The sequence below is a fragment of the Python bivittatus genome, unplaced genomic scaffold (genome assembly GCF_059951505.1).
Source record: "Python bivittatus isolate LINGU-HERP-01145 unplaced genomic scaffold, Pbiv_v1 ctg000010_np1212, whole genome shotgun sequence".
In the NCBI taxonomy this organism is placed as follows: domain Eukaryota; kingdom Metazoa; phylum Chordata; class Lepidosauria; order Squamata; family Pythonidae; genus Python; species Python bivittatus.
The window spans coordinates 5,521,462-5,546,445 of NW_028277029.1; the positions used below are offsets into that span (position 1 = coordinate 5,521,462).

General features: G+C 39.2%; 1 protein-coding gene across 2 annotated transcripts in view; it reads left to right on the plus strand.

The window, feature by feature from the left end:
* The window catches only part of COG5 (component of oligomeric golgi complex 5), a 145,833-nt gene that overhangs the window by 118,889 nt on the left and 1,960 nt on the right, over positions 1-24,984 (plus strand). For both annotated transcript variants that reach the window (XM_088153433.1, XM_088153478.1), the window contains 7 exons: positions 8,337-8,447; positions 8,769-8,831; positions 10,721-10,824; positions 12,953-13,190; positions 18,987-19,063; positions 20,344-20,470; positions 21,789-21,868. In XM_088153433.1, the coding sequence (XP_088009559.1) occupies positions 8,337-8,447; positions 8,769-8,831; positions 10,721-10,824; positions 12,953-13,190; positions 18,987-19,063; positions 20,344-20,470; positions 21,789-21,868 (800 nt within the window). The remainder of the gene's footprint in view (positions 1-8,336; positions 8,448-8,768; positions 8,832-10,720; positions 10,825-12,952; positions 13,191-18,986; positions 19,064-20,343; positions 20,471-21,788; positions 21,869-24,984) is intronic.

A 24,984-nucleotide genomic window follows, 5' to 3' on the forward strand; every position in this document is an offset into this window, starting at 1 on the left:
ACTGTTCAGCAAATTATTTCTCTCTCTCTCTCGCCCATGACGTTTAGCTTCCGTCGTGACACTGCGTTTTAACTAAAGCTTTTAACTCTTCCACTTTCTGATCCAGAGAAGCAAGCCTTCATTTCATTTCTAAATAATTTACTTCATCAATTGCCGTTTTCATCTGATCTGCAGAAATTCAGTTGTTCTAAACAACTCTAAATCAAGAGCAAGCAAATTCATATAACCTTCTTTCTGTGTTACTAGTTTCTCTTGTGGGTCAGGAATTAATACAGTTTTTTAACAGCAGCTTCAGTAGCCTCAGGGAGAAATTGTTCCCTCTTGGACCCAGGTGATGATTCCCATTTTCTCTGTCTTTTTGAATTCAGACCCATAATTTATTTTCACAGAGCAATAATTTAAATAAAGAAAGATAACAGGATAACAGGTTTTATACTTACCAGTTAAGTAATAATGCAATCAAAAGATGGGCTAATAATCCCTCAAGCTAGCAGAGTACCTCAGATCATAAATCAGAATTTTGCAGTACCAAAGTAGAAGTCCTGTCTTGTCTCTTCACAGGCCCTATTTTTTGCATGGAGAAAATGCAAAAAAAAAAAAAAAAAATTCACTTGTTAGAACAGTAATATCAGAAAGAGAGACTAAAAGCTGTTTTGGACTTGATGGTCCTTCGTAGCCAGCTGAATGTGTGATCACTAATTCTGTGTTCAGCTGCTCTTAAATACATTTGATGCACCTATTTGTGTCTGTGTCTGTGCACATGCACATGTGCGTATTATTTCCTTGTTGATCTTCCAAGGAATAGATAACTGAATTATTCCTTCTCAAACACATTTTTCTTCACTCTGTGAAATGGAGTGATGATTTTACACTTTGTGTGATTCACATTCCAAATTAAAATGGCTGTTACTGATATGAGATCATGGATAAACTAGCTACAGTCAACCCATGAGACCAATTACCAAGGCTCAGTGGAGAAGTACCATCAGATAGTATGCTAAAAGATGCCAATAGAGCCCTCACAACAATCCCTACTACCACCATAACTCAAACCAATGAACTGGTACATGCTACAGTTACTGTAATCCTGGAGATGCTTGGCTACATGATCAAGAAGAACAGCAGTACATACCCCCCTGGAAAATGAAGTTGGTGGCTAAGGTCAAGGCAACTTGGAGAGAAGTTAGTCAGCCGTTGGAACTACAGAAAGGTGTGGAGGTTAAGGATAAGACTCGACTACTGAAAAAATACAAGGGCCTGACTCCATCTGAAGCCCTAGAGACTGTAAACAAAGGCTCACAACCCTGGCTACCAGGCTAAAGAGATAACCTAGAGAAGCAGAGGCCAAGAAGATAAATGTCCTGTGCTCCAAAGAACCATCCAAGGTGTGCTCCCAACTGCAATGCAACCACACAGTAACAGCAGAGTCCCCAACAGCAGAAACTGAACAGTACTGGAAGAACATATGGAAGGAAGAAAAGATACATGTGTTGCCTCTGTGTGATTCTGCTCTCCCCTGGTGTTGTGTTTGTGTGATTCTATGTGTGTATCTGTATGCTCCATTCTGGGTCATGGTTTAGAACTATGAAAGAGGGAGGGGGCTTAAGAATGAAAGACTTGACAACATATGTTATGATGCCATTGTGTAAATTATGCAAACTGATACAAATTACATAACACCTTATTTGTGTGATGACATCATGACCTTATGACATTATGGCTTCTGTCAGAGGCCTATGGTCAGAATGACTAGCCACTGATAGGCTTGTTTACCACAGATCAATTAAATTATAAAATTATCCAGCCTGATAATTTTACAGCCTGACTGTAGCTTAAGTATACATTGTTAGAATAAAGCACTTCCTTTTACTGTCCAGATATCCTCCTATTCAGCTCCACTAGAGGGCTTCAGGGGCACATATTTTTGTATACATTAGGTATTATATAAAGGTATTTTAATATTTATAGCTATTTTTATTCTTTTCCTAATAATATGCATCACAGAATTTGCCTTTTTCATAGTAGCTGTTCACTAGCCTGTTTTGATTGAACTGTGCATTGCAACCCCAATGTCATTTCATCACTAGCTCACGGTTATAATTTTATATGTGAAGCTTCCTCATGAATCAGTCCAATTCAGAGACATTGGCAAGATAAGATAAGGGGAGAAATTCTAATCTATGATTAGAAAACATCTGCTCCAGAGGAGGAAGAACCTGGAATGTTGTGAAATCTGTAAGAGGAAGAATGTTTGTGTGTGTTTATAGAAGGCCTTCATACACATACACAAGAATATTTGGGGGCCCCACATCTTGGTGATGCAAAATTTCACCTTTTATGTGGTTTGCTCAGAATACAGTTTGGCTATAAACTGCATTAGATGAAGCTCTTCCACAATCAGGACAGTGCTGGATCTTTCAGAATATACTTTCATTACTATCTTTTTTATTCATTTTAGTTTAGGAACAATTCCCATTAAAAGACTAGTAAAGTCCAATATTTGTAATTTCTTAAATCCTCTTACACATTATAATTGATATTCTGAAATGAAGTGAAATCAGCTGTATTTAGTTATTCCTTTTGATGCATATTCATGGTGCATATAAATCCATTAACAGGTGTATCAACCATTTCATAATGAAACTTGTTAGATAAAATATTAAGGAATAATTATAATTGCATAGAATAACTTTCAGTAACCAATAAACATGTCAACAGTTATTTATTTAAAGTAAACCATATTACAAAAGCAGCATTTCTTCAGAAGGTACATCTCTTTAAGATTCTAATAAATCATACATTTATATCCAGTATTGTTGAATTTTGAATGCCTTAGGTTCAAATATCACTTCAGATATTTTATCCCTGGGTGGTCATAGACAACCAGATTTCCAAGACTAAAAAAAGGAACATATTTGTGTGTGTGTGTGTATGTATGTATATATATGTATATGTATATATAGGTGCTAGTTTATAACTCAATTTCCCAAGAATCCTAGGCAAAAATTACAAAAAGAAGAAAGTTGATCAGATTTTACATTTTCATTAGAGTGTCATACTTCACAAAAAGGTTCAGAATCACTGTTCCAGATTGCTCCCCTGACAAGTGCTTTTGAGAATGAATGTTTTGAGGAATAGTTCTGCTTTTTAAGAGCATACTGTCAGATTCGGCAGTTTATTGTCAAGATAAGCCTTGTTTTCAGAGCTGTTAGTTCTATAACATTTCTCTCATCTCTCCTGTATTATTTATTGTGGGGGAAAAAAATACAGATTCATTCATGCCATATAGGCACATAGCAAATTGTACTAGGAAGACCAGTTTTTTAAAAAAATAATGTCCATATTTCCCGAATGGCTGAAAGTTCCTTTTCACTGCTTATCCAATTTTCCCCTATTCCATTGTACTATATATGTCAGTTCATCAGATAACTTGTATTTCATGGATTTTGTGATTCTGCACTTGCAAACTGTAGAGTGTCCTCTGCCAGTTCCAAGCTGGGATTTTCTCTTCCTGGATCCCTGAAAATATATACAGTTCACTAAAACATGATCCCCATTCCTCTAGGTAAACATTAGAACTGGCATAGAAAGAGTGAGGATATTTCTGGAATTAACCTGGATATGGGGCTCCTTGCTCAGTAAGAAGAATGCTAACCTGCAGGTCCACAAAACACACAGTTCTCCTTTCGGTTGGTTTTTCTTTCAGTTTGTGACCACATCTGTCACATTTGTGTGTTGTTCTTCTATAGCTTTTAATCTGTTGTTAAATGGAAGAAAGTAACTGTGCAGAAATCCAGCCCAGATTTTATCACGACATTGAAGAACATAGATATTGCTGTTAGGACCCCTTATACGGAGATCAAGTAAGATTTGAGAGCTGGGAAAAGCTTCAGCACCTTGTTCACTGCAGGTTTCCAAGAAAGCCAGCAGGTTTTGCTTGTCTTGAGAAGCTGCTGATACTCTGAATCAACAACATCATGAACCTTTCAACATGTGGTTCTGGCTGTATAAATATGGAAGTACTTGTAAACCTTGATAGCAAAGGGCTCAGTGTGAAGGGGTGACCTGTCAGTAGTAGAATGCATTGCATTGTGAACAATGTGGGCTACACCACCTGTTCCAATCCAAGGGATTACTTCTTTTAATCAGAAACTACTGTCTTTTCCAGCTCTTTGTTGACCACAAAACTTGTCAGCACAAAAGTTTGGATTTTGTGCTGACAGTACAGATATTACCACTTTTTCTTGTAAATTATATTTGTCAAGAGCCTTAAGTATTTCTCCACATGGTATGGTAAACTTCAAAATGTTTACATTCACTCCCTTGAGTATCAGATTACTATTGGAATCAACTTAATATATTTTCTGTTGGAAGTATCAGTTGACACAGATTTTCAGATATTCATGGCAAAAATGGCAAATAACCAGAATTTTGGTCTTGGTATGAGTGGAGTAGAACTTCCGACTATACTGTTTTCTAATTAAAGCAGACATGCATTGAGTGTGCATCGCAGCATGGCAAACAAATGTGTCTTTCATCATTCATAATTTCATAATTCACCTTCTCTAGGAGTCTCCTTCACAAGCATATTTGTTAAACTGCTACTAACAGATTCAATCCATGATTAGAAGTTTTAGAATTGGTCACTATGACCTAACTTGCCACCATCAGCAAGTTGATTCTTGGAGCTTTTTCTTTTTTTTTTGGTCTTACTCAAAAGAAGGGAGGTTTTCTACAGCTTTCCATTGAATGAACATTTGCATTTAGAAGGTTTCTCTCTTTTTCTTTACAAGAGACTTTGATGAAGGGCAGTGCAGAGATTTCTGGTCACCCGGTACAACTAAAACATCTTCAAACAAAACAAAACTATGTGACCCAAGTTTGGTGTATTTTTGACCAGAGGATTTAAATTTTACAACTGTTTTTGCCCAGATAGGCATCAAGAAAGCTGAATTGCTTGATCCCATTGCTGTGAGAGTGAACACAGAAGTTGTTTCCCAACTTGAGGCTTGTGCAAACTTGTTACTTGCCTTGCCTTCTGATGCTGGTGCAAAAAGGCAAGCCTCTGCTTACACTGTTGAACCAGCCAGTTGGAATGGGCTCCTGGAAACCCTAATACAATATTTTCTGGTTTGGAAGGTCATCCCTGGTGTGCATCATCCTCTTATAGGCGTCAACCTATTACTGGCAGACTGTTTCAGTCTCCCATCTGTCATATAAAATGAAAACAGCTCAGTTCTCCTATATAAAATTCTTGGGCAAGTACCATACATGAAATACTTGAGCCCTTGAAAAATATGATATACTGTTATAAACATTGTGTAAATTTCATTCTCTCCCCTCTTCATCTGAAATATAAAGCTGTCACCAGTTTTCTCTGTTCCTGGTGGATTGCTTTAGGTCAATGTTTTAACCATTCCGCACTACTATCTATTAACAGAAAAATATAATCTAAAGATATTTATGGGTCCAGGAGGGCAGATTCTTCTCTATGGGTGTTCCTGTATTAAAGTATTAGCTTTCAAAAAGAGGATGTGATTCTGTTGCACGTGTTCTGTTCCATGTGTCTCTAGCAGCTGAACATCATTGTAACATGCCCAACCTTACCCCTTTGTGGTTGACATAATTCTGTTTATCTTCTTCAAAGAAAGTCTCTTAGCAGCAGAGCAACAGGAGAAGGAGCAGGCATCCTTCAGCTAATTTAAAAAGCACCATTCCACTAACTCCATTATAAGACCCTGTTCATTTTTTTTAAACTGGATTGCCATTGGTTGCCATTGTGGAAGATGGGGAAGAAGAAATTCAGCTGTCCACCAAGCAGTGCAGTGACCTGCATTGTTGTTCTTGTCAGCTGCTTGATATATTGTGATGGCAGACTGCCATTGCTGTTGGATTGTTTCTATTTTGGGCTGAGTGTACAGCAAGAGGGCAGGAACAGCAATTAAGATAGTAGCTCTGTTACATAAGTTCAGAGACCATGTGATTAGTGCTTCAGTTACCTTCAACCATGAAAACCTATGCCCATACAGGTATGATCATCCAGCTAAAATGCCATTGTTCTCAGTGATCAAGTGATAAGCTCGATGGGATCAGTTCCATTGGTCTTAAACATCTAAACCTCGTTGGTTATCTGATGGCAGATATAAATAAATTGAGAGCTGGTTTAGTCTGGCAGTTAAGGTGTTGGACTTAGGAGCAAGGAAACTCAGGTCTCAGTCTGTCCTCAGTCACAGTCTGAGTCACAGTCACAGAAGCTCTTGGGGCCAGTTGTTCACTCTCAGCCCAGCCCATCTGAGAAAAAAATGGGAAGAGGGAGCACTATGTGCATCTCCTTAAGCTCCTGAATGATAGGAGGATATACATCAAACAGATACGGTTATAATTTTTCTCAGCTGCTATATATATAATTTATTTTTGTATGGTGTTTGTACTTGGTTTTAACTGATTTGATGATTGTTCGCCACCTAGAATCACTTGTCTGAGATGGGCAGCCATAGAAATCGAATAAATAAATAAATACATTTCCATATATCTTTTAATAATAAATTTCAGCAACAAGGTAATACTTTCATGTGTAGCAAGAATTGTAAAACCAGTTACAAAATATTTGTATCCACATATATCCTGGGGATAGGAGCCAATTTTAATCTGTTCTGCCTTTCCTGTGCAGTTCCTTTTTCCACCCCAAATATGCGCCAGATGGTTGGGGCCGGTCTTTTGGAATATATGAAGATTCAGGATTAATTGGAGGGTGTCTTTACCCTTAAAACAGGAGAAAGAGAAGGACTTGATGAAAGTTGCCTCTTTTCCTCTTATATCACACTCTGTGATATGAATGAAAGAAAAACTCTTCCTCCAAAGGGCAGATTCAGGATCCATACTTGTATTGTATTTAGAGGCTTCCTAATTCTGGGTGAGAAGAGCTTGACTTAAGTGGTGTGTGTTCATGAGATGATAGTTTTTTAAAAAATCTGCCACTTACAACTTTTTTGTTGTCAAATTCAAGATGAAAACTTGAAGCAAAAACTAAACAAGGTGGGGGGACCGGGAGGTATCATCAGCCTCTCATTGCAAAGGGCGTCCTTACCAATGAAATTACACTAGCTGGATCATTAAATTCAGGCATGCAGTTGCAGCAAACTGCCCTAATGTTTCACCAAAGGAGATGCCATAATGGAAGGTTAGTTGAAGAAATTGTATTAAGCTTCAAGAAGATTAGAGTAAGGGGCATAGGGAAGGCTTCTGTTTTGATGCATTATTTCTTGCCTAGAAATCTCGGGTGAATAATCTGAGGTGAGTTTAAAAGAGTATAAGGTTATTGCTGGCCCTTGAAAGAAAAAGGCCGCTGGAAATAGTAGTGCCCTATTTATGGCTGAGTGGATTTTCCTTTTAAGCATCTGACAAAGGTCCTGATCTGGCAGCCTGGTGCACCCAGAGTCACTCCTAAAATATATTATCTTCTGGGGAAAAGCTGTTTGTGATTAAATGAGGTGATTTCTGTCTGGATGCAAGAGATGGACAGGTTTATATCAGGTCACCTCTTCTGGAAACAAGACTGTGTTCTAAAAATAAAGCAAAAATATTTATTTCCACGATAGTTACCTCTGTGTATTGTTTGCCCTATGACTTATTCCCCATACCTATATTTGAGAAAGACTAGTCATGCTTTATTTATTAAAGATGCTTTTAGGATTTGCCTTGATGGATATTATTAGACTTTTTGACACTGATCCACTCTCCTTTCCTCTGTGTTAGGAATGCTTGAGTCCATTTTTAAGTATGCAAGGAAGACCTACAGGCTGCTTCTAAATTTGGCATTTCCAGTCGTATTCTCAGTGCTAAATGCATAAGGAGTAGTTACGTGGCTAGGCTGTTGACATGGGAGGTTTCATTTCCCCACATGCTATTTTTCTTGCCATGGGCATCATGAAGAGCCAGGACATGCTCAAAGGAGATACTGTTCTCCATTCATCATGGTTTGGTGTTATTTCAAAGAAAGAGCTCTTAAAGCTCAGTGCCTTCCAAAGTATTGATCTGCTGGAAAAACAGCCATTGGTTTTCACTATTCAGAAGATGATTTTGTTTACCTAAATAGACGTAGGGTTGGCGCACGGGAATTATTCCTTGTCAGAATGAATGAAGCTTAAAGAAGGACATGCAAGCTGATTTTTTTGAAGTCATGACCACAACTCCAGGAGATTTTTTTTGCCGGGAATTCAACATTATATTACCTAAAGTTCTCCTTTCTCTTTCCATTTCATTTTTCAGAGGAAGTGATATATCTGAATCTGGATACTTCAAATGAAATTATTTGTTTGTTCATTTGCTTGCTGCAGCTCTCTACACAGGGAGAAGCTAGCCAGGTGATTGGCCCATTAACTGAAGGGCAGAGAAGAAATGTGGCTGTGGTGAATTCGCTCTACAAGCTGCACCAGTCAGTTCTAAAAGTAAGTGCCAAGGATATTTGTGAAGTTAAACGTTTAATAGCTGGAGCACTCCAAACACCTTGAGAATTGATCACTTCTCAAATAATTTCTGTGATCATTGGAATGGGCTCAGTCTTGGTATTTCACTGGTTCTTGATAGAATTAGATATGTCTGCCTGGCGTCCTGGTGGAGTCAGATAAAGAAGAAGGGGACCAAGCATATTTTGGTTGTAGACACAGCTGGTGGGTCAGCTGACCCTCTGTAGCTAGCCAGTAAAATGAAGATTGGCTATACTTGGGCCTCACTGCACAGTTTAACATTGTTCCACGTATTTTCCTTAGGTTATCTCCAGCCAAAGTATGTTTCCAACAGCTTCAGAGGAAATTGTTACTGCAGCTTTGAAGGTAGGTGTGTATGATAAAATCGCTGAGAAAGATTTAAATCTTGCTGGGCACTACAGGCTTCCTCTCTGTCAGCCCAACCTACCACACAGGGTCACTGTTGTGGAGAAAAACAGGAGGAGGGAGTGCTTCACATGCCATCTTGAGCTTCTGAATAAAAGGCAGGATACTAATACTAATCAAATAAAGAAATAATTAAATAGTATATAATAAGTCAACATTTTTTAGTTTAGTGGATGCTCCTGTTATATCCACCCAGTGGGCACTTCTGGGAGTGAGCCGTTTTCCCCAGCTCACTCCCATCGTGCTTCTGAGATTCCCTCTATCCTCTGGGGCAGATTCCCACTAACAGATGAGCAGAACATTCTTTGTTGAGCAGAAACTTTGCTTGTGGGATCCTTAGATCCAGCAGTTTTCAACTGGCAAAGAGGTCCATGTGGTGGCATGGGAGCCCCCAAACTCTTTTGTCATCTTAAAAATTACCATCAAAGGGGAAATGATTTCAGTGTTTTGCAGGGGAATATTATTTTAACTATTTTTAATTGTAATTAAATGTAAATGTACAAAATAAAATTTAACTGTGGTTCCAATAAAGGAGAATATAAGTAGCTCAGGGTTAAACTGCTGGGTCCTTGGTGCTCTCTCCTCTTGGTTGCAAATGTTTCATTGCCCAACTAGGTAACATCATCAGTGCATGGGAGAGTGGGGTTTGCTGGTAGCTTATATATAGTGGTTTATCTTTGCCAGTTTTGGTGGGGATGTGGCTTCTTCCTTGATGGTTCCCTGATTAGGACATTATTTCTTCCCTGATTGTTTTTCTGGTACTGTTTCCTGCTTGTCTGGGTGTTGGCTGCTGGAGGGAATATGCTCTCGGCTCTTGATTTCCTTCTTTGACTTTTGGTTGCATCTTTTGACGAAGAAATCACACCCCAACCAAGCTACTATATATATACAACCAGGAAACTCCACTCCCTCATGCACCGATTTTTACCTAGCCTGGTAATGAAACATCTGCAGGAAAAATGCAGGTTCAGAGAATACCCCGAACACCAAGATCTACATTCCCTTCTTCTTCCCCAGCCTCCACTGTTGGAGGAACATGTGCATTGCTCAGAGGACAAGGACACCCTTGATAGAGGATACTATACACAGCCTCCATATAAGTTATCTGTACACGCAGTGCCTGATCTAGGCAAAGTTAAGCTCTTGGCATCCACTTGGTTTCAATTTAGGTACTTAAGTGATATTGGTTGATGCTGTGAATAATAATAATAATAATAATAATAATAATAATAATATTATTATTATTATTATTTGCTGTGCTACCAAGTTGAATGAGTAGTTCTTAAAATAGGATTACATTTATAAAGCAGTGCAAATATATACCAAAGGGAGAAAAAGATGCTTTATCTATTTAAAAAGCAATGTCATACATTTTCAGTTATCTATTTAAAGTGCCACCTTTCAGTTAAATATATTCTTTAAGATAAAAAAAAAAATTAAAAAGTAGCCAGGCAGACAGAGGCTGCCTCCAGAGTGAGTCACTTCCATTTGTAGAAATTTCTAAAAATGTCTATCCCGTAATTTTCTGTTTCTGGAAAATGCCTTCTGCTATCAATGAACCTTACTTTTGCTGGCCTTTGTTCAGCCCCTTGCTCCAAAACAGGAGATTTTCTCCTAGGAAACCCAGTTCATTTTATACCTGCTCCCATGCTCTCACCTATCTACATTCACATATAAATACACACACCATTGTTCAAAATTGGAGAATACTTGTATAATGTAATATCTGTATAATGTAATTATACCTTGAAACTCGTGAAGTATTTTGGTCATGATATTTCACATGGTTTCTTTCTGAGTTGTATTTTATTCTTGGTTCTGCCTTCTAGATAATCCATGATTTAATGGGCAATGCTGTGCAACCTTTACTGGACTCGGTTGGAGACTCAATAGAAGCTATTATCATGACTATGCATCAGGAAGATTTTTCTGGGTAATAGAGTAACTGCTTCTGTGTAGCCTTTAATAGGCCTACGAGGGAACCGTATGAAAAACTGAGACTCCATTGTCTTTGTGATCCTGCAACAGAAAAGCTAATCTAGCTGTACTCCAATCTATTATGGAAGACAATAGATGTAATTCTGCTGGGGAGATGCGTGCTATGCTAATTATTTGTCTCTTTGGAAACTAAAACTGGGTGACTGAGGGGGGGCTATGAAGCCCAGGAAGGGCATTTTTAAAAGCAGGATTTGCTTTGATTATTTAATGTGTAATATTTTAGAATTCTTAGAGGAAAGACTGTTGAAATATAATTTGCTTAACTTGCAACATTATAAAAACAAACAGGACAGGTTTTTTTGATGAGTTTTTTGCGCTGATATTCATTAGAATAATGACGATCAATTAGTTTGGTAAGTCTCCAAAAAAGGGAGAACATAACCTTTATCAGGTCTTTCAGTCCCAGAAATTTCTCTCTTGTCTACTAAATTGAGCAGGAATGCCAGGTCTGAGTTGGACACAGGATAAATGATTTTAAGAATGATTAGAAATGCCATGTCTATGTTTCTCTGAAGAGGAACAGAAAGATGACTTTGCACACGTGCTACTTTTGGGCTTCTACAGACATCCAGTAACCACTGTAGGGTCCAACTAGGTGATAATCCTAGATGACCTTTGCTGTTCTCTAAAAATATGTACAGTTGGACCTGATTAGCATTTGGATGTATGACCCATTAGGAAATCCTAAAACTTTAGGCTAAACTAAGAACTTAAAAAAAATATCCCAAAAGAAAGCACTTTTGATCTATTGCCAAGCAAAGGACATGGATGTATCCATGAAGCACTGGGAGTTGAACTCGACATGAGGAGTTCTTTACCTGCCGTTGAAGAAGGAGAATACTGGACTTTAAGTTAAGACTTTAATCTGATTCAGCAGGGCTCTGGTTGTTTTTTCGTGCCAATGTTGCATCATGCATATGGAAATGCTGAGGATACTTGGATCTGGAGTAGGATGAAGAAATGGCCTTGCTGAGGTTTATAATAGATTTGACTATGAGAACCCAACACTGTGCTCTAAACTCTTATGTTAAATGGGTGAGACAACTACACAAGGAAGTCAAACAGTGCAAACCCTTGTCCCCTGATTGGGTTTCTCCATATGATTCTGAGAAACTTTGCTACAGATCTGCTCTAGATCTTGCCTGGTGGGGGGTTTAAAAGATTCAGCAGTGTAATACATCATTCTAAGGCAGCTTGAAGAATACTGTAGTTTTTCCCCCCAGCTTTACCTCATTCTATTTCAGCTCTGGTTGTCCTTCACTGTCAGAAAAACCATCCAGAAATGAAGATTTCAAACAATTGTTTCGGCTGTTTTAAAAATGGTTGAAATAAACGAAGATCCTCAATTCTTTCTAAAATGGTGACACTCCAAAAGATCTTACTGAGGGGTGTTGCTAAGGGGCCTCTGTGAGATGCGAGTGTGGCATGTTTGCTTTGAAATTTGTCCCCATGCCTTAGAGAGGTCCTGCTCCGTCGAAGAGGCCATGTGTAATCCATGCTGCGGAATTAGAACAATTGTAGCGTTAGGATTTGGAGCCAGGCTAAACTGCAACTCCATGATGGGAACTGATATTAAAGTATTATACTGACAGCTGGGCCCTTTAAATTAAAAGGGGGATTTAGAGCTTAAGGCTTCTGGCTGATGAAAATGCTCTAGAGCAGTGTTCCTCAACCTCGGCAACTTTAAGACCTGTGCACGTCAACTCCAGAATTCCCCAGCCAGCAAGTCCACAGGTCTTAAAGTTGCCGAGGTTGAGAAACACTGCTCTAGACTTTTGCAAGGGGGAGTTTGGGAGAAGGAGGGAGGGAGGGAGGGAGGGAGGGAGGGAAGTGGCTAATCAAAGAATAAGTTTTTGTCATGCCATAGTTCCAGAAACCAAAATTAGATGCTTCAGACACAGCTTTCAGAGAGAGCTCCTTGTATGTCTCAATTACATACCTCATCTTACCATTGCATTCACGTGTGGCATGGTGAGAGGTGAAACCACATAGTAACAAACCTCCTTCCATGGAAATGAGCAGGAAATTAACCTCTCCCCCCCCACCTTTCGTTTCTCTGGCAGGTCTCTGCCTCCTTCAGGAAAGCCGGATGTCCCTTGCTCCTTGTACATGAAAGAGCTGCAGGGGTTTATCGCCAGGGTCATGAATGACTACTTCAGGCACTTTGAGTGCTATGACTTTGTCTACGAGAGCACCGAAGCCATCGCTCAGAGGGCCATTGAGATTTTCATTCGCAATGCCAGCCTGCTCAGGCCCCTGGGTGAAGGAGGGAAAATGCGGCTTGCGGCTGACTTTGCTCAGGTGAAGGAGGGACGCTCAGTCTTAATTCTGCTTGGTCTCCTCATGGGCTCAGGGTTGAAAACACTATCCATCAGCTCATGCAGTGTTGCTGCTTCACGCCCTTCACCTAAACATAATTCTTCTGCATCTCTTTAAGAAAAAAGAACTAGAACCAGATTTTATTTGTGTCGTAGAATGCGATTGCTGACATCTGATTGACGTACTTGAAGAGCAGACACCTAAAGATTTTGGCAATTACTTTGAAAGATACCCTGGGGCATTCTGCAAGGGGAATCAAAAGTCAAGATGGTGTCTGCGACGGCACATTCAAAGCCCTGTCCTTTTTTACATGCCTTGAGTATATAAGCCCCATATACAAGCCTTGGTCAGCTGATTCTGATCTGTTTCATATGTTACAAAGACGTGTTGTGATGATAGAGCTAGTTCGCTTTGTTTTGTGCCTTCGAGTCAGTGTTGACTCCTGGTGACTGCCTGGACACCAGTTTTCTTGGCAAGGTTTTTCGGAAGGGGCTTGCCATTGCCTCCTTCCTAGGGCTGAGGGACAGTGGCTGGCCCAAAGTCACCCAGCTGGCTTCGTGCCTAAGGCGGGACTAGGACTCCGTCTCCTGGTTTCTAGCCTGATGCCTTAACCACTACGCTAGACTGGCTCTCTTTTATTATCCTTCCACATTTATTATTTATTCCAAATTTATTTATTATTATTTATTTATTATTCCAAATTTATTTAGTTCTTTTATTACCTTTCCAAATTATTATTACTCTTTAAAGGTACAGTGACACCACCTCACCTGTTCAGAAAAGGACTACTACACTCCCCCTGTGTTTGTTACTACTTACTAGAATAAGGTTTCTATACTCTCTTGTAACTTGGAAGAAAATTTAGCTAACTTAAAAAAAAAATCAGTGAATGACTAGTTTTGAATTCTCCCACCATTCAGTATTTCTTTTTCTACAGATTGTTAGTGTTGCTTTGTTGTATTTTTTCTTTCTTTCTTATATTTCTCACTGGTTCTTTTCTGTAGGCCAAGCTTTTTTAAAAAAAAAAAAAGCCATAAAGGCAAAGTATTTGGTTATCTTCAGAATGAATCACAATAATGCACTGTACCTCCATTCTGACTCCTCCATTCTGGGTGTTGTCCTCTCAGTGAGTTGAAATTTTGAACATGTTTCATGGATAGACTATTTTACACTCTACTGAGGGCACAAAATACACACCCAAATGCAAAAGGAAACTAACATTTGATACATAACTAGCCCAGAACTAATTATAAATACATTCTGAAAACGTGATTGTTCTTCATTTGTTTGCCTGTTTTTCAGACATGGATAGTGATCCTAATATCATAGCGTACTTACCAGATTTAAGCTTTTGCCATGACTTGAGACTTCATAACATAACATTCATAACAGAACTCATAATAAAATCTAACACTTCAGCAGAAGGCAAGAACAAAGAATGGAAATTCTACCATGATTAAGTGGGAGAACCTAAATTGCCTAGGGTTAGGGTTAGGGTTAGGGTTAGGGTTAGCCTAGGTTAACCCTAACCTAGGCCAAAGCTCTGAAGAGGTGTTGGCAGTTAGTAATACCGAACTAGATGGACTGGAGGCCTAACTCATAAAGAAGCAACTTCTTACGTTCCTGCTGACTTTTCTGATGAATTGAGGGATAGATGACACAGGTACTTCCCATAGAAATTCCAAAAGGGCATTAGTTCCAAAATTCCTATTAAAACAAAAGCAAAACAAAAAAGTTAGTGAGATGCTCACCTTCATTATCTGATTAAGCTAATCAGCTGACTCTCACAGAGGATTAAATCAGGTGGTGGCTTTAATTTCAACATTCCTTTTTTAACTAAGTTGTTATGGGAGCTACAGATAAATACACACATACACGCAGAGGCATCTATGTATTTGGGGCTGTCTTGTTGAAACAGTGTGAAGGAAGCAAATTATAAGCCCCAAAATACAAAACAAGATGTTTATATTTAAACATGTAGAAAGCTAGAACTGAAAGTCGATAACAATCACTTATGCCAAACGTACAGCTCAATTTTCACCATTTAGGGCTGGTCTAAAAAGATTTGCTGAGGTCAGTGAGATAATTTTAAGTGACATTTTCTTGACATTTATATATACCGCAAGGCATTATCTAGGAATTGTTGTGCTTTATGACCTATTCATTATGGGGATCTTTGTTGCTGAATAACAAAAATCAAGTGCACTAAGGTTACAGTAATTTGGAGTATTTTAAGTTGCCATAGTTTGAGAGTCGTATTTTGCCCTTTAAATGCCATGTAGTTCTGCGTGATCAAAAGAAGGAAATGTGAACATGATGGAGTCAGAAACAGACGAAGGAAAATCAAAGATTTCTTTTTTGCTATCTGGCACAAAAATACAGTCTTCAGGCAGGGGTTCTGAGTTTAGCAGAGCAAAAATAGACATTCTTTGACTTCAAAAAGTAATTTCATCTCTGTTGGCTGGAATGAAAATACATTCCAGATTTTTCAGAATTTAATATTTGTTAGACTTTTATCCTGCCTCTTGTACTAACAGCAATAATACTACTAATAAGCTGGGGGGGGATGGATGAATTATTTTCCCCGGGGCAGAAAAATGTAAAGAAAAACAAAAAAGTTTTGGTGATCAATTTTTTTTAAAATTTTGCTAGGACCAGTGAATGAACTCTGGTGTTTATTTTTTGTTAAAATAATGCTTCTGCTGTATTCAGTATTAGGGTATATTTTGCACAATCTGTCCAGTAGCAGTTGATACATCCAAAGAAGTGAACTGGGATGGTGAGGAAGCTAGGAATCCAGCTCTGTGAAGAACAGTGAAATATTTGAATGGGATTAGCTTAGAGAGAAGACATTTAAGAGAGCCATCATATCAGTCTTCAGGTATCTGAAAAGATGTCACATAGCAAAACACAACACACACACACACAGATGGAAATTCCAGAGGAGCAGTTTTCAGTTAAACATTAGGAGAAAGTTTCCCACAGCAGTGATTCAGTTGTTTTAGGAGTGGTGCAGTCTCCTTCTCTGGAAATATTGAAAGTATCTGGATTGTCATGAAGGATCTACAATGCAGGATGCTATGGTAATAACTCTGACAATTACCACAGCATCCTGCATTGCAGATCTTCCATTGAGTTGTGAGTCAGAGTAGAGGGTCTCCCTAGTCCCTTTCAACCATATGATTATGTTACATGACATTTAAATATATTAGAATCTTGTAACATCTCAATAGCTAGCACACTTTCGACAGTAGAAATTTTTGTGAGTCACAGGTCATCATCTAATGAAAGGACTATTATTTTGAGATAGATGTAGGGTCATAATTTGGATGAACGAATTGTTGGTGGTGTCAGTGTTTAATCCATGGGAAATGGGGTTGAATCTCTCTTGTGACAGTGTTCAGAGAAATCTCTCTTTGTAGTTCTTTTGCTTAAGAATGGTGGATCTTGCATCAGTTACATCCTAGGGAGTTCCCCCTCTGGATTTTGGACTGTAGAAACTGACACTGGTCAGGACAATAAGTTCCCAGTGTTCAGTAGACCATAATACTTGGAACTTTGGCAGATCTTGGAAAAGACTAAGCAGAGCAAGTTCTAGTGGAGATAAGGAAATCCCAAGATTTCTCTAGGGTAGACTGGGAAGCCAAAAATACATCCCAGAAGAAGACAGGGTGGAACTACTTGGGCAGAAAACTAGAAGGACGTGTCTGTGAAGTTACCGGGAACTGAGCGTGAAGAATCCAATTCATTTATTAATTACAGTATAATGATGTGGTGGCTGACAAGGCTACAAAAAGTGCACTGCTTACAAAGCTAGTGGGGTGTTGGTAACTAGAGGTGTGCATGAAATGGGAACTGTGTTTTGTTCTTACAGAACAAGCACTCTGTGGCAGTCTGGCTGAACCAAAATCCAGAACCCTTTGCTTGTTCCAGGTTTTGGCTGCGTCAAACTCCAGGTGGGTCTTATGGGGCAAGATGCCGGGACTTGATTTCTCTGCCGTCACCGTGCACCCAACTGGCCCAGCACTTACCCTTTGTGCTACCAACACAGACCCCTCCAGCCCACTTCCACCCCCACCTTCACCCCAGTCATTCCAGCATCTCTGCTCCGGTTGTTATCCATTTCAGTAAGTTCTACGAAGCAGAGTGCTCCAGTATATGGAACAGTAATACTAATTATTAGTAATACTAATACTATAGCTGTCTCGTGCCAAATTCTAGCCACAACAGATGTTCATGCACATTTTGTGTGTTTGTCACAAAAGAGAATGGCTCATTGCAATGTAACATGTCTCCGGAACAGGAGGATGGCTTAGGGCACAGGGACAACCTGAAACTCTGGGTTTGTTCAGTACAAAGCTTTAATAATGGAGCAGGTACAAAGATTTTATTATTATGGGTCAGAGCCAAACATTTATAAATGGTGATATGAAATTAGTAAACCATTGAATCATTTGTTACAGAGCGTGTAGTACAAACAAGGTAAGAGTTAAATTATGCTCAGTTGTCGGTCCCCAGCTGTTATAAAAGCTGATGCAGAAAATGCCTACTGTCAAGCTCAATGTGTTGCCATACAAAATTTTGCCACATTATGTGTGATAGAATTGTTTTTGTCTAGCAGAAGTAAGGAAGTGTAAAATTGTTCCAACGGCCTGGGAATTGCAGCAGAAGAGGTGTAAGATACTTAGCATGGCATTCTCGGTAAAGTGTACCCTATAGTAAAACAGGCATAACAATCTCGATCGATTCTAATCCATGGGGCAAATACGCTCCTTATTTGGGATGTTATGAAATCTGCCCTTTGGAGCAGAGCAGATCTTGCTTTCGTGAATGCTCTCCTGTACCTTGGAGGGAGAAGAGGTAGCAGGTGGGTTTCCCTCTGGGACGGACAAAATCTCTCTCTCATGTCCTGTGTGGGAGACCAATTCTTCCTGATGGCCTGTATCACTTCACTACCTTACTATCATTACGGCCTGCCCATAAAAGAATAAAAATCCAGGGCAGAATCTGAAGGAACCTATCTTTAAAGGTGAAACTGTGTTCACCTGGATTGGAAATGATCACAAACTCTATATTGTTCTTCAGCCGGTAATTAGCAATTGGCTAACCACTGCTTGTTCCTACCCTCCGCAACCAGACTCCAACCTTAAGGTTGTGCTCACATTAAGAAATGGTGAAATTGCTCTTAGGAATTTAATTTGTATGATTTCAAGCAGTCTGTCGTTAAGGTAGGGGCCCTGTTGTATGCCAGATAAAAGCTGAGCTGAACTCATTTAATAACAAGTATTGGCCCACCCCCTTGATTATGATTTTTTGTATGATTGCTGGGCTACCAATGCTGCATAATCCATTTGAACATTCCTGGTTCCTAGAGAGTGAAATGGTGCTCCACGATGCAGGAAGTGTTTAACCTGTCCTGTCTTAAAGGCAGTGATATCCAATTATGCAACATTAGTGTTCACAGATCTATTGACTATGGGTTATACCAGTGTTTCTCAACTTCAGACACTTTAAGATGTGTGGACTTCAACTCCCAGAATTCCTCAGTCAGTAGGCCGGGAGTCGAAGTTCACACATCTTAAAGTCACTGAAGTTGAGAAACACTGGGCTATACTGACTCTGAATTGTGGGAATTGTATTCTCAGCAGATCTGGACAGTGCAATATTGTGAAAGACTGCTGGGATTCAGTGAGTTAATCTGCCTCTAAGATCTGCTCTGCCCAGTCTTATTTAAGACTCTGAACTAGCTGATTAAGACAAAATTAATTCCTCTTACAGATGGAGTTAGCTGTGGCACCCCTTTGCAGACGGATCTCTGATCTGGGAAAGTCATACAGACTTCTAAGATCGTTCAGGTAAGTGATGTTCACAGCTGAAACTGTGATTCAACTGTTTTCATTAACAGAAATCAGTGGCTTCTCATTTGTAGGGGGTTTTAATTAAAACCCTCTGGCAGCATCACATGTAAATTACCAACAAATTACTTTTTTTCCCTTTAAGGTTTTATTCAGAATGTGACTACAACATGGAGAAATTTGCCATGCAAATGTCAGCTAAATTGTACCTTTTTGCTTTTATTTTTGATCTCAATTCTTGTGATAATGAGCTGTGTAGTCACATTAAGGGTTCCCCCCTTTATCCTTTTTCCCCCTCTTCGAAGCAGAGAATTTATAATGTGATGGCGGAGGATTGTTTAATTAAAATAATAAGCTGTTACTGCAAACAATCACCTACCCGATTCAAAAATAGAGGAGTATGAATCCTGCAAAGCAAATTGGCAAACAGTTGCATGCTGTGTTTGCTATTAGTTAAGTGTCATTAAGCCAGGTTCAATCTCTGGTAACTAATGATAATCAGTAGCTCTTCCAAGGACATCCACCTTACCTGTGATCTTCTCTTCCTCCTGCTTTCCTCCACCTTGCCAAGCATCCTAGTTTTTCTAGTGGATCATCTGCTTGCATCACATGCCCAAAGTATGAGAAGTTTGTCCACATATGGTGATTTTGTTGTCAGTGTAACACAGTGTTGCTCAACCTTGGCAACTTTAAGATGTGTGGACTTCAGCTGGAATTCTGGGAGTTGAAGTCCACACATCTTAAAGATACCAAGGTTGAGCAAAGCTGGTGTAGCATAAAAAAACACTCAGAAAGAGGCTGGTGGTTTATTCAGCTCAGTTGTAGCTCGTGAAAGCTGATGCCTTTTAATAAAATGTATTAATCTAAAAAGGTGTTATCAGACTCCTGATTTTTGGCTACCATGGATGAACATGGCTCTCCTCCTATAGTGTCTGTAAATAAAATAGAATTCTGTTCTTGGCTTCTGACTTTTTGTAGCTGGAGAGTGGACTCAGAGGAACAAAATGTGAGACTAGGCTACCACTGGATAGAACAGAGCCCCCACCCACAGAGGTCCAGGGCTGAGACATTCCAAGAAGGTAGTGGGGAAAAGTGAAAATGTGGTTATGGGAACACTGTAGCTGCAGAAACTAAACTTAGTCTCTAGTTGGGCACTGTGTGGCCCAGCCTCTACTGTAACATGGGCATCCACCGTGACAAGCGTTCTGCTACTAAATTGTTTGAAAGTCTTAATGTTCTGAACTTTTCACCATCTCATGTAATGCTTCCTCCTCCCCCAGACCAATGCTTTTCCAGACCAGCGAGCTTATTTCTAATAGCCCGGCTGTGGGAGATATCATTCCATTCAGTACCATCATCCAGTTCTTATTTACAAGGGCACCACCTGAATTGAAATCCCCATTCCAGGTAAGGAGATTGTGTAGACCTTTCTTACTCAATATGGTATAATGTTGGGAGACCATTCCTTTCCAGTTGCCATAACCTGTACGGTGTGTGCTTTGGCAGATTTTGATAAGTTCCTGGAAGAAGGTCGCAGGCATTTTCTATTCCGTTTAATTTCCAACAGCATAATATTTCTAAGCTGTTTCCAGAGAGGTGGAATATTAATGGTGGCCTTTCTTACATTGTTATGATCGCAAGTTCAGAAATAAAGGGTATAAATCCTGAATACGTAATGAAATCCATCAGGAAACATTTATTCACCGTTGGCAGAGGGGATTGTGTTAGGCTGTTGCAGCAAAAAACAATAAAAAGCCTTGAGGCACCTTACAGGCTAACAAAAGTATTATGGCATAATATAACATTTCTAAGCAGAAGCTGTTCCAAAGCTAGTCCTTTATTATCACTTCTATTCTAGGGGCTAAATGGATGAATTTCTATGTTATGTTTCCTTCTATGTTAAGTAGTTTGTTAATTAAAAAAAATACTTTTACGAGTAAGAAAAAATGGAGCATACCAGATTTATTGAAAGCTGTCTGTAGCGTCAAGAACGCTCTTATCCAGCCCAAGGCAGCTAGGGAAGTTTAAGGAAGCAAGAACAATGCAGATTTCAGGAAGGTGTCTTTATTACTAGCCGGGGTAAACACAGAATCTGGGAAATGGTGAGAGGGATTTCCTAGCCTCATTGATAACGAATGTCATTAAGGCAGGATCTCTGTGAATGACTTGGAACACAACTTCTCAGGGTTCTGGCTACCCTGGACTAAGTTGCCATCTATGACTTAAGTTTACAATGGATTTCCCTTCTTGTCTCTTGATCCCTGCTCTCTTTTCCATGCCTTTCCCAGCCTCTCCACAACCTCTCCCAGCTACACCAAAACAAAACAGTGTTGAATCCATCACCAAGCAAAATTTCCTTGTGATCCATTCTTTGGCCACTTAATTTGTTTGTAGTTCCAGCATTGCCCAATGCTAACCAGATTCCAGTGGGATAGTGTTTGTATTTAAAGTTTCATTATATTAAGTTCTGTACTATAGACTGTACAATTACAATATATATCACAGTACTGTATGTTATTTGACGTCTTCTCAAAATCTGTCTCATAGGTTCATGCTTTTGTTACTATAATAATTTGCTAGTACCTATCAGTTATTTGTGTCAGGAATATATGCAGATTAAGATAGATATTAAAAAATTATATATATATACACACACACACACACACGCGCACACACACATACATGCAACTTCTAGAAATAATACCTATTTTTATTAACACGGAAGAGAGCAGACTGGACCATTGCCCGTTATTCCCGGTGGCTAGATGACCATCCAGCAGAGAAAGATCGACTCATTTTAATACGGTGAGACACATTTTACTTTTCAGTTAATTTAGAAGTTATTTCAGGATCTCAGTTTTGGCAACCATAGGCTTCCTTCCCTGTTATGGATAGCTCATTCCTAATACTATAAAGACAAGATGTATTTGGTGTACAGTTTAAACAAAACTTGCTGTAAATGTTATGGCTTTCTTTTAAGCTGTCATAGCTGCATTGGTTTTGACTTCAGCACAGAAAGGAGCAATCTGGTTTTCAAATTACAGAATTAAAAATTCTTTAAAAATTCTTCAAAGAATTTTAAGAATTCTTCTTTAGTATTTCTTCAGGTAATTCAATGAATTATATACAAATAATCCAACATCTGTTTAAAAATAATATTTCATATTTGTAATTATTATTAGTTTCAGCAACTTGCATTTCATACCTGGTGTCCACAAAAGGGGTCAAAAAACATCAAGGTGACACATGATTAAGTGGGCCACAGCCTATTTCAGTTGTCTTTAATTATGTTTGATTGTCAGTTTTAATTTCTTAACTAACTAGCCTTGATATAAACTGCTGAGAAACTTCAGGAGGAGTGGTGCTATATAGAGGAAACAGAAAGAGAAGCCAGAGTTAGCAAGTATTTTAGAAAGTTTCTGTAGAGAGTTCCCAGTAGGTGAAATAATGATGGGAAAAAAATACTCCAGCACAGGGTCTGTATTAGTTGTGTTTCTGCATATGTCCTTTTATGTATTTAAACCTCTAACTTTATTAGAATTTGTACATTAAAGCAATATGTTTGCATGTTAGACTGATTCAAGCTTTCTGTCCATTTCTGGTATCTTACTTATTTGGAGTGCCCCTACAGATGGGGGTGACTGAAATCTCTCCTTAAGATTTGTTATTTAAACTTATCTGAGTGGAAGCCAACCATTTACTTGACATTTAAAAGTTAATCTATATCAGTGGGGTTATAGCGATGCAACAGGGAATAAGGATGTTCTGCACCCCTTGCAACTTAATCCAGAAAGGCCGACTCAAAATGAAAATCCAACCCTGATCCAAGGCTGTGTTTAAGAAAACTGCGGAATTGTATTTTCTTGCATTAAAGTGTTTGTGAGTTTGGAATCATCTTTGGCAACGCAGCTTGAATTTTTATCCAAGGTGGGAAAGAGAATCCCTTCTCTGGGGGATAAACCATGTGGTTAGTAAGAGTTTCTTCTGTCTCCCTAGTACTTACGCCTCTCCCAAGCCAAGCAACGTAACGCCAACCAGTCTTACTACAAAATGGCTTACTCTCGTATACTGAAGCCAAACAGTCACAATATCACCTCTGGGTCATAAATGCTTAATTATTTTCTTCCTGGCAAACAATTTTGGATGATTAGTTTGAGTAGAGCTCTTACGCAGTTTGGAACGGCATCTGTAATGAACTGCACTCATCAACTTGTAAAAGGGCTCTTGGCTCTTCCGCTGTTTTCACAGACAGTCGCTTTTGTAATTATTTGGACTAAATGAATCAGAGCTCAGATTACTGCATTTTGAGCCTTTGTCTCTTTCTCTCTCTCCTTCCTTTCCCCTTTCTCTCTTTTTCATATTGCTTGGCCTTGATCTTTTAAAAAGTCAAATCACTTGGTCTTATACCTGGAAAATCAAACTTGGCACCTTTAAGATGTGTGGACTTTAACTCCCAGAATTCCCCAGCCAGTATGCCTCTGTTTCCATTGTGTCATCTCTAAAAGGAGAAGGCATCATCTGTGTACGTTTACACACATTCATGGATTCCCCTACAAGGAAAATACCTTGTTCCTCACTTTAGGCACCATTATTCACACTTCTCTCCCAATAAATGAATTAGCATACAGTAGATGACTCAGAAAATAAGATTATAATTCTCATAGTACCGGTATTCACTCTCTTGTAAAACTTAATTCCTTGTGAAGTTATACATTGAATGGTTCTTATTCCCTTACAGATATGAACGTTGGGATCTTATGTGGTAGTGAAATCCTTAAGGCAGTGTTGTCCAAACTTGGCCACTTTAAGATGAGTGGACTTCAACTCCCAGTGGACTTCAACTCTCCCATGCTGGCTGGGAATTCTGGGAGTTGAAGTCCACTCATCTTAAAAGGGCCAAGTTTGGACAACACTGGCTTAAGGGAATGCACAGCACACACACAGAGTCTCTGTTAAGTTACAAAAGCTTCATGAATTACAATTACTTAAATATTACACAGAGTCTCATACTCACTTGCTCTGCTGCAAAACTGGCCGGTAATGTACCGTATGGGGGTTGGGGAATGTAGGAGAGCTGGACAGATGCTGATGGCAGACGCCCACATGAAGGTCACCCAGTAGGTTCCTGAGCAGCTTCCCCTTTTATCTTTTGCCCACCACGTTCCATCTGCACCCGTTGCAATCGTCCAGTCACGTAGCAAGGAGAGCACGAGCCATCATTGCAAGATCCTTTTACCCTTGTTTTCTTTGTCTTCTGTCTTTATCCATCTCCCTGCAAGATCTGAAGATCCTCTGCCTCAATTGTTTTATATCATAGATTTAAACTGATCAGATCTATAGTCTTGTCTGTTTAGATCTTCATGATCTGAAGTTCCTATTCCTATTCCAACCCTTTTTCTGAGGCACTGATTTCTTCTACCTAAACTTCCTAATTCTCTAAATCTGTGGGAAGACTCTTATTTCCAATTAGCAGGTGATCGGAGATAAGAGTCCCCTGCAACATACATGCGCGCACGCACACAGACATACAGACACAGAGTCAGTGGAGGCTGTTTTAAAGTTCATTGCCATATGGGAAGCATTTTTTGAGGGGATCATTGCTAGGGAGGCAAGAGCTGACCTAATTTAGATCTTAACTATGATCTGCATTCTGCAGGTTGACAGGTTATCAGGCATGGGTGTTGGAGGGATAAATAATTTTGTTTTGCTTTTAATTTACAAGTTTATTTATTTCAGCAGATCTAGGGAATTCCCCTAAGGACGCAGAACCATTTTGGAAGAGTTATCATATTTTTCATAAGACTTGGAGCTATACCCTGATCTGTCTTGCATGAAGAGTTATGCAAGTTACTCCAAATGTAAAAATCAATGAGAGTTAGGTGATCTTCAGCACAGAAGCAGCTGTCCTTGCTCCCAGTTTA